The 10,612-nt window shown below is 43.4% G+C and overlaps 1 protein-coding gene and 1 pseudogene across 1 annotated transcript in view; one reads left to right on the top strand and one right to left on the bottom strand.

The window, feature by feature from the left end:
* TG (thyroglobulin) overlaps nt 1-10,612 on the bottom strand; it is a 207,687-nt gene that overhangs the window by 78,205 nt on the left and 118,870 nt on the right. The window contains exons 40-41 of the mRNA XM_026659965.1: nt 7,709-7,868; nt 1,209-1,408 (exon numbers count right to left, since the gene is read on the bottom strand). Of these exons, the coding sequence (XP_026515750.1) occupies nt 1,209-1,408; nt 7,709-7,868 (360 nt within the window). The remainder of the gene's footprint in view (nt 1-1,208; nt 1,409-7,708; nt 7,869-10,612) is intronic.
* Nucleotides 6,925-7,025, top strand: LOC112115649 (annotated as a pseudogene).

The raw sequence follows: 10,612 nt of genomic DNA, 5'->3' as shown, positions 1-10,612 counted from the left end.
TTTGCACTGGTTTAACTAAATCAGTTTTCAAATGAATTTGTTAAATCTGTTACAGAGCAGACACACACATTCCCCGTGCTCTCTCGGGTGCGACTTTCAGCATAGACAAGGCCTTGGTTATGTCATACCTCCCAGCCTGCCAAGATCAAAATGTGGGATTCAATATGTGACAAAGACCATAATGAGGGGGACAAAAATGATTCATACTGGAAAGTTAAAATGCTTAAAGGGATTTATTCATTTCATGAAAATAACTCTTCCTAGAAACTTAGTTTCATGGTTCCTTATTTCTGGCATAACTAATTTTCACCCCCACCCCCCAAAAAAGTGAGAGAACACAATATTGATGTTGAACTTTGGGACTAAAATAAGTAACATTCCTCAAAATGAGGTAACTTGGAGAGGTATGAGTCAAGTCATAGTAAGACTCACTAAATGAAAAAAAAAAAAATCAATGGCCTGTTGGGACCAGTGCTATTTCTGCCCTTTGCTCGCTCGGCCAATTGCAAATTCAATTATCCATTTTGTATGGAGATACTGCAGAAATTGTACGTGCAACTCAACTGCACCTTTAAATCATCATTTTTAGTTTTAAGAGTTAACTTCAAGTTGAGATGAATGGGGACACTTCTTTTGCAGTGTGAAACAGTGGAACATGCAATCCCTGTCAGCAAGTTACTGTCGCAACCACAAAGACTAGAAACTTACTTTTTTTAAAAAGTGAAAATTAGAATGTGAATCTCTCATGGGACTGGCAACATACCTCAAGGATGACGGATCCTTCAAAGAGGCCGGATGTTTGGCAGATCAGCTCTGTAGTCTAAAAAGTGCTGAACAGCAATAATATTTGCAGAATGGAAACTCTATAAATTATGAACCAGTTCTGTGTATATACACATGAAAAACCACAGTGACAGGAATCAAAATGTCAGTTTGATTAAATCAGTCACTTAAATGGGTTTTACCGTGTGTTTGTAAAATGCCTAGCACAAGGCAATCCCAATCTCAGTTGAGTCTGCTAGGTGCTATTATACAATAATATATTTTAGTGAGGCTAAAATAAAATAAAAAAATAAAATAAAATAAAATATATATAATGTATAGATGTATAGAATAAAACCAGCAAGCACTCTCCCTAGTTCTGTTAACACTGATTCATGTCTTTTCCGTTGGTATCCACTACTAAGATACAGAGGAATGGGACTCACCATCAGCAACGCCCTCTTGAAGAGATTCAAATCTGCTGCACCTGCAAGTAGGTGGATGCTGGTAATGTCTGCCCCACTACGATCAGCTGCTACTGAAATCTGACTTGGATCTCCTCCAAAGCTAGCAATGTTCTTCTGCACCCATTTCAGAGCTGCCACCTGATCCAGAAGACCCCAGTTTCCACGGGCCACACTAGAACCTGTTGGACGATATGGGAAGAGGGCAATTACTGCTCTGCAAGCAGACATGATATACAGGCGAGACCCTTGAACATTTAAGTGGAGGAATGATACATTTTTAATATCAGTCCTACATCTGGGACTGGATAAAACCGATATCACAGCTTATAGCACCTTCCTCCATGGCAGTCACTGTATAAACAACCCCCCTTAGAGCTGCCTCCATTACAAGAGATAAAAGGAGACCGTTTTCAGTGCTCTGTGCCTTATTCCATAGGGGCTCAATTTAACTAGTCATTAAAAGCAACTGGAATGTTTCTATTGACATCAGTGGGATTTAGACTGGGCACTGGATGCCAGAATGGGAACCCTGGACAGAGAAATCTCCCCTACCAAACAGGTCGGGCACAGACAGTGACCATGCAAGCTTTTCCATTTCAACCCCCGTGTGGGGGCATCTTATCTAAGGCCTGGTGCACACTTACAATTTAAGCTGACAGCTGTAGTGCTCAGGGGTGTGGAAACAACCCTTCCCCCCCACCTCCAAGCTCCATAGCTACGCTGACCTAACCCACAGTGCAGCTGCAGCTCGGTTAATGGAAGGATGCTCCTGCTGACCTCGCTACCGTCACTCTGAGGGCGGGGGTGTGGGTGTTCCTACACTGACAGGAAAAACCCTTCCATCACTGTAGGCAGCACTCCAGGGTTATGCCGGCGTAGCTACGGCGCCATACCTATGCTGCCAGAGCCCTAGTAGTGTAGACTCAGCCTAAGAGCTCGGCTGCATCACTGTTACAACCAAGCCAGGGGACTTTGTGGTTATTCATTATTTGTTAGGCACTGGCAACATACTTGGCCCTGTACATGACACAAAGAAATTACATGCCCCAAAGAGCCTAGAATGTAACAGACTCAGCTAAGGCAAGTTGCAATGGAGAAGCGTCACAGGGCAGTTCTTCAGCTACCCAGTTCTTCAGTAGATCTCAAAGCACTTCACAAAGGACGGCACTATCATAATCCCCATTTTACAGATGGAGAAACTGAGGCACACAGAGGGGAAGTGACTTGCCCAAGATGACCCAGCAGGTCAGTAGCAGAGCCAGGAATAGAACCTAGATGTCCTGAGTCCCAGTTCAGTGCTCTAATGTCTATGAAAGAAGGAACAGAGGGCGGAAGTGTTGAGCGCATCACTGATGAGTTCTGCAGCAAGGTCGAGCCAAGCACATGAGATGAAATCCTGGCTCTGTTGAAGTCAATAGGAGCTTTATCGCTGACCTCAATGGGTTCAGGATTTCACTCGTTCTCTGGCAACGTTCTGGAGATGATTGGAAACAGCAGGCTAACAATTAACACACCATGAGAGCAGCAAACTACGGATGAAACTTTTCTTCAAAGCCTCTGTGATATATTAGTAGCTTGTTCCACTCCACTCCCAGAGAATATTAACGAAAATATAAGAGTGGCCAGTTTATACAAAATGAATAAAACAAAAGGCTTGTCCAGCTGCATGGATTGCCATGAGAAAGAGGTTTTTATTTAGTAGTAACAACAATACACCCCTTCTTTCTGCAAATGGAAAAATCATGAATGTTGTTCTGTTTTCATTTTATATCTGCCTGCTGGGACTTTTCTGTCTCAATGAAATTAACCAAAAATCTACACTCCTCTATTAAAAAAGAAAACAAAGTACTACAGTATCTCCCAACAATAACCCAAAACATTACAGCTTAGAACAGAGACACTGAAGCTATGATTCTACAATTACAGGAGGTTTTGTTTGTTTGTTTGTTTTTTAAATATAATAAGGGAAGGGCAGCTGAGCTAGCAGACCAGCAAGCTATCATACTGTCTACAGACCGAGGCCAAGATTTTCTAAATTGAGTGCCTCAAGTTAGACTTAGTTACCTAAATAGGTAGCTTCGTCTTCAAAAATGCTATCTGCAGCTCTCAATACTTACATTCTTGTAGCATCTTTTCCTCCTGTACCCATCCTGTCCAGCCCCTTGCCACATAAATTACAACCCTCTGGATTCCCTTGCATCCCCTTACAGTCTTATAACTAAAATACAATATGTATTTTAATACAACCAACTGATACATCATCTCTGTGGCCCCATATAACTCTGTGACATAACAACCATGAATTTTACAATTCGCCACTCACAGCCCTTTTGCAAATGAGAAAAGCCGAGAACATTCTAGTACCATGCATTCCCCAGGACTACCCAAAGGACAGCCAACTATTCAACAGTGCCCGAGAGTAACCTGATATTTTAAAAGCGGGATGGTTTTGGCATTAGTTTCCCAATGACACTTTTTTCTAAAAAACTGGAACTTAAAGCAATAAAAGCAGAAATAAGCAATTCCTTGTTAAGTATCAAAAAGGAAGTGAAAATAATTGTTCATTGCCTACGACTTTGATTCACAGTCGGCCATTTATATTTACCTACTTGTCTTCAACACCTTCTTATTCAAAACTAGAAAAGCTTGAAAGGAGACAGAACAGCCACGAATAGCAACCTCGTTCAAAATATTTGTTCCTTCCATTGCCAAGACCAAAATAATGTATCTTTAAAATAAGGATACATTTAAAGACACTCTGGGGAACAAATTAGTAATGGAATATGAAGCCTTCTGGTTTGTAGGTCAATAGTTCAAATCCAACCCTGGCCAATAGTGACTGAAAGCTCTCATCTTGTAATAGTTGTTCCCCAACATAATATAATGAGGTGCTTAAATGCCACCGTGATGGATGAAATAGAAGAATCAGAATAGAATAGAATTTTAGTGGTCTCAATATAGTTCTTAAAGGTGTCTACACCACAACTATTGGCCCCTCTGCTAAGAATGACAAGGACTGAATGAGCATGGAGACTAGAATTTCTTGCCTATAGCCATATTGGGTTGAGAGACAATGGCAGAGCAATGGGGAAAGCTTTCACTGCCTGTTCTATGGATAGAGATCATCCATAGTTACTAAGGCTCCATTCCTGAGAACACTTATAAACGGGCTTTGCTTTAAGCATCTGAGTAATCCCACTCTATGGGACTTAAAGGTAAGCACTAGCCTATTTTCATCATCAAACCACACAACACACAATGGATTGGATTTTTCAGATTTGTTCAGTTCTAACCACCCCAGGTGTTGTTTGTATCATAAATGAGGAAAGTTGTTTTTTCACAATATCTTTTTTTGCCTACATCCAGACATACCTACAACAGTGCCCTTTCAATATGTTCAGAAAAGCAGGTGTTACCCATATCTGTGTTTTCTCTACACTCAAAGCAACCACCATGTGTATATACCCATGACCCACCTAGCCCTAAAACAGCTCTGCCACATAAGAGAGTCAGGAATAACTGCAGAGCTAGCAATAGAAAAGGCAGCTTTTTTGTTGCAAGAAAACTACTAGCTTTAACCCATTCGTTCCTGGGTTTGCAATTTATGAGAAGCAAACATCAAAGGATCCAGAAGTTGCCTTTGCTTGGGGAATCAGGACCTTCGTTCATGGTGTTGGGCCCTTTACAAAACGTTTTAATATTCACACTTCTATATTTAGCCTCGCCCCGTTGCAGTGAATGGCAAAACTCCCATTGACTTCAGTGAGGCCAGGATTTCATTCAACAAGTACTTGAAAAGGAAAACCTCCCAGAAGTTTCTATTTGGTTTTGGTGTGTGTGCCAGGAAAAAATTCTTACGGTATCTGAAGCAGCTTGGGGAGCCTTCGGTGTAATTTTCTGCTGCTAAACATTAGAGAAAAGCACCTTAGGGAGTCTGCATTATGCTACAGAAAGGTAAAGGGTAACTACAGTAGTGGCAAAGTTTCTAGCTGCAATGAATGTGTGAACTCTCCCCTCAGACTAGATCAAAGTGTGCCATTTTGGCCCTGGCCAGCAGTGAGGCATTGCCCCGCCCTCAGGGGAGATAGGAGTGATTGTACTGAGGGACCTCCCCATGCTCCCCACTGTGCAGGAGTTGCTCCACGGTCTGCCTAGGCTGCTGTGAAGTGTGGCCCCACCTCCTCCCTGTCCCTTTTGGGCCCCCAGGGGTACACTGAGGTAGCATCTCTGAGCTCTCCCAAACACAGAAATGGTAGCAGTCCCTGCCCTGTGTGAACTGGGCCAAGGGGCTGGGGGAAGGCTCCTGCATCCTCTCAGCCAACACACCCACAGGCGGATCAGTCACTGTCTCTATGGACAGCTGCAGCAGGGGCAAAGAACGTTACAGACGCTGCTGTTCACTGGTCTCTAGGCGGTGGGTTTGTGCACTATCCCTTTTCACCCCTGAAGACCCAAATTCTAATTCCAACTGGAACACAGGTGAAAATGGGCTTGAAGGGTTCGTCTGAGTACTGAGAAGGACATCTGACCAGACTACAACTCTACCATGCAATATTCAGCCCAGCTAGCAGACTCCTCTCAGGAAGAGACCAAGATGAGATGAGTTGGGTAGAAGGAGGTTAGTGGCAGATGTGTGGGCAGTGCTGCGTAATGGAAGCTTGCACAATGCCTATCTACCCTGTCTAGCTCTAGCCAATACTAAGTGTCAGTTTCATAAGCATCCGGTTCGCAGAAAACTAACCATAGTGATACTTTCCCCAGATGCAGCCCTTGCCAACCTCAGACCTAAATGCACAAGGAGTTTGCAGCGCGTGGCTCTCAGGTGGCTGAACTAAAAACAGGCATTGCTGGCGATGAGCTCCAAAAACATCTAACACCCTAGAAGAGAAATGCTGCTGTAACCCCACACCAGGCAAAACTCAGCTGAGTCACTACACAGGCAAAACTTGACCTTCAGGCAAATAAACCTGCCAGACAAATAAGGGAAAAGACAAATATTTTGTAAGTGTTTAAAATGAATCTAAAAGACCTAATAAAAGCCAAGCCAAACAGCAGGTACCTGCACTGCTCTCAGACAGACAGACATAGGTAGGTGCAAACATGTATTTGTGCAGGCAGAATGGGTACATTGTCCGTGCAAGGTATGCACCTGTTTTCTGGAAATTTGGCCAGACAAGCCATTTATTTATAGTAGGCGGGATCAGCGGGCGCTGGGAAGCAGAAGTCCCCAGCATTACAGAGCATGAGGAGGAAAGTGTGCTAATTCCCAGCTTACAATAATGAACTGTGTGGTTTTGCTGTAGTGTCTGGAATGGAAAATGGTAACAACTCAAGTCAATGGACGGTAACTCCCTATCTGTCAGAAGATAACATGGGCGACCTCTGTTGGCTCCGTGAGGCATAGACATGGTGAAGCTGTCTTTAAAAAAAACCCCTCAACTGGTCACTGCACATTATAGTGGCAAATCCTGTATAGGAGACAAGGGGCTGATTTTCAGAGGTGCCAAGCAGCTACCAATCTACATCTTTAATCTTACACAAAGTTGAATGTACTTTTTGTCACAGCAGTCCCATGAAGCAGGGAAGCACTGTCATTTTACAGAGGCACAGAGGGACTACGTGACTAGTCCAGGGTCACACAAAAGTCCATAGCAGAGCAGGGAATTGAACCCAGTCTCTCAAATCCCAGGCTAGTGCCTTAACTGTGGGTCATCTAAAATTGGAACGATACAGAGAAGATTAGCATGGCCCCTGCGCAAGGATGACACACAAATTTGTGAACTCGGATTACAGTCAGACAGCACTTCTGGAAATCAGGCCCTAAGATTTAAAGCCAGACCTTCGCTTTGGCCCACTTCCCTTTATTGTAGAACCTCAGAGTTCCAAACACCAGAGTTATGAACTGACCAGTCAACCACACATCTCATTTGAAACTGGAAGTACACATTCAGTCAGCAGCAGAGACAAAAATAAATAAATTAATTTAAAAAAAGCACCAGTACAGGACTATGTTAAACATAAACTACTAAAAAAATAAAAGGGAAAGCATCATTTTTCTTCTGCATAGTAAAGTTTCAAAGCTGTATTAAATCAATGTTCAGCTGTAAACTTTTGAAAGAACCACCATAATGTTTTGTTCAGAGTTACAAACATTTCAGAGTTACAAACAACCTCCATTCCTGAGGTGTTCGTAATGCTGAGGTTCTACTGTACATACAAACATCCATGATCTTATCTGTAAACAAAAGTCAAGCTGCTCTTTTGAAATGGGATGATTGCTTTGTGCCCCCTTTTGGCTCATGCTACTCTCCATGTCCCTTTGACACAATGCTCCCGACTTTCCTTGGATGTGTCTTCCAAAACACTTATTCAAAGATGCCGGCTTATGAAAAAGCAGAACTAACAAACGCTTTGGAAACAAACATTGCAGAATGTGATTCGCCTGCAGTTCATAGATTCATGGCAGTGTACAGACTTACCAGTGCTAAGGAAGCCGAAAACGCCGACACGGTAACTTGCAGTTACAATGATGACATCGCTGATGGAAGCTAGGTATGATCCGTCTACGACCGTCCTCCCTTTCTCACCCTCACCACTCACACCATTGTGGAAGAACAGCAGCACAGCCATGTTTCTGCCCTGTAAGGATCACAGACAAGTTAATGCAACAATGAGTCTGTCTGAGAATGATAGCGGCTGATACTCCTATGTAGGGCTATAGTTTCCTTCGGGGCATTGCTGTGAACCTGATTATCCTCTCTTCTGGAACATTCCAAGCAATTCAAAACTGCCTGCCAATGACACCGATGAGAGGAGAACTGCCTGCCTGGCAGCAGCCCTAGAATTACATTCCGTTTGTTGACTGGTTACCAGTCCCTGGAATGGACTATGTGCCATTTAGCTGAATCCAGCCTCCTAATCGTAGGGTTTGTCTACATGGGGATACTCAGGAATTAACTCAAGATGTGAATTTAAAGTGGATAAGTTAAACTGCATTAAACCACTGTGTGGATGCTCTTATTCAGAATTAAAGTGGCCTGGATTCAATTCCAAAAAGTGACTTAAACTAAATCAAATTAAGACCACTTTAATTCTTAATGAGAGTGTCCATAGAGGGGTTTAACACAGTTTAAATTCACACCTTAAATTAATCTAGATTAACTTTCCTGAGGGCAGGTCTACACTTAAAAATTACCTCGGCATAACTCTGTTGTTCAGGGATGTGACAAATTCACACCCCTGAGCAGTGCAGTTAAGCAGACCTAAGTCTCCGTGAAGACAGCGCTAGGTCATTGGAAGAATCCTTCTGTCAACCTAGCTACCACCTCTCAGGGAGGTTGATTTATCTGTGCCGATGGGAGCATCCCTCCTGCCAGCATAGGTAGTGTCTAAAAAGCAGCATCAGCTCTCCCTAGGTCCTCTCTGCACTTTTCCATTCTTCAGTTTCATCCCATTATTATATCCCCTGGGACCTTCCTACATCATTCTCCACCATCCTTTGCTCAGTGGACAGTCATAGACTTTAAGGCCAGAAGGGAACATCATGACCATCTAGTCTGATCTCCTGCACGCTGCAAGCCACAGCACCTTCCCCACCCTTTCCTGTAATAGACCCATAACCTCTAGCTGAATCATGATTTGAAGACGTCAAGTTACAGAGAATCCACCATTTACACTAGTGCTGCAGAGGAAGGCAACCCCCCACCCCCCCACACAAGAGGGTCTCTGCCAATCTGACCCGGAGGAAAATTCTTTCCTGACCACAGATATGGCGATCACTTAGACCCTGAGCATGTGGGCAAGAACCACCAGCCAGACACCTGGGAAAAAATTCTCTGGAGTAACTCAGAGCTCTCTGCAGCTAGTGTTCCATCGCTGGCTGTTGGAGATATTTGCTGCTAGCAGTCGCGTATCAGCTACATGCCACTGTAGGCAGTCTCATCATATCATCCCCTCCATAAATTTAGCAAGCTCAGTCTTGAAGCCAGTTAGGTTTTTTGCCCCCACTGCCCCCTTGGAAGGCTGTTGGTTAGAAAGTTTCTGATGGTTAGAAACCTTTGTCTAATTGCAAGACTAAACTTCTTGATGGCCAGTTTACATCCATTTGTTCTTGTGTCCCCATTGGTGCTTAACTTAAATTTTAACTCCTCCCCATCCCTGGTATTTATCCCTTTGAAGTATTTATAGAGAGCAATCATATCACCCCTCAGCTTTCTTTTGCTTAGGGTAAACAAACCAAGCTCTCCTCTCATAAGGTACGTTTTCCATTCCTCTGATCATCCTAGTAGCCCTTCTCTGCACCTGTTCCAGTTTGAATTTATTTTTCTTAAACATTGGAAACCAGAATTGTACACAATATTCCAGATTAGGTCTCACCAGTGCCTTGAATAATGGTACTAGCAATTCCCTTTCTTTACTGGAAATACTGCGCCTGATGCATCCTAGGACTGCATTAGCCTTTTTCATGGCCACATCACATTGGTGGCTCATAGTTATCCTGTGATCAACCAATACAACCAGGTCTTTCTCCTCCTCTGTTGCTTCCATCTAATGAGTCCCCAGCTTATAGGAAAAATTATTATTGTTAGTTCTTAAGTGCATGACTATTCACTTTGCAGTATTCAATTTCAGCCCATTTCTATTATTCCCCAGTTTTCAAGGTCACCAAGATCTTCTTGTGTGATATTCCAGTCCTCCTCTGTATTGCCAATACCTCCCTACTTGTGTCATCAACAAATTTTCTTAACAGACTCCCACTTTTTGTGCCAAGGTCATTAATAAAAATGTTAAATAAGATAGGTCCCAAGACCAAACACTGAAGAATTCCACTAGTAACCTCCCTCCAGCCTGACAGCTGTTGCTATTTTTCAGAGACAGGCTGGTGGTCCGTACACCAGCATCAAACACATCTGGGGTTTGTTTTTGCCTGCAACAAGATAGCATTGGCTGCTGCTGCCGTCATTTTCTGAACGGAATTAACTAAACATGATGATCCCATTTGCACAGGCAAAAGAGATGGCTGCGCATCTGTTTCCAGCAAATGTGTGGCCATCTGTGCAGGAGAAAACCATCACAGGAGTGTCAGTTACCAGCAAAAACAGATGCCAGGAGCAAGTAGCAAACTGCCCTCAGCTTTCTGTAATTGTTAAGGGGTGACCCTGATTTTTTTAACTGAAAATGTGTTGCACCCTCCTTTGTCTGGTGGAAAATCAGTTCAGATGTTTGTTATTATGAGCAAAGTGGCATCGAGTTCGACTGAGTAATGTGCTGCTTTCATCCAGAAGCGCTGAAAAGTGCTGCTTTCTCTGAATCAGGGCCGGCTCTGGCTTTTTTGCCGCCCTAGGCAAAAAAGCCTCCGGCCGCCCCCCCCCCCCCCCCCCCGG

This window comes from Terrapene carolina, unplaced genomic scaffold (genome assembly GCF_002925995.2).
Source record: "Terrapene carolina triunguis isolate 2854851 unplaced genomic scaffold, T_m_triunguis-2.0 Scaffold58, whole genome shotgun sequence".
Taxonomy (NCBI): domain Eukaryota; kingdom Metazoa; phylum Chordata; order Testudines; family Emydidae; genus Terrapene; species Terrapene triunguis.
The sequence above is the reverse complement of the archived record's forward strand: the minus strand, read 5'-3'. Positions and strand labels throughout refer to the sequence as shown.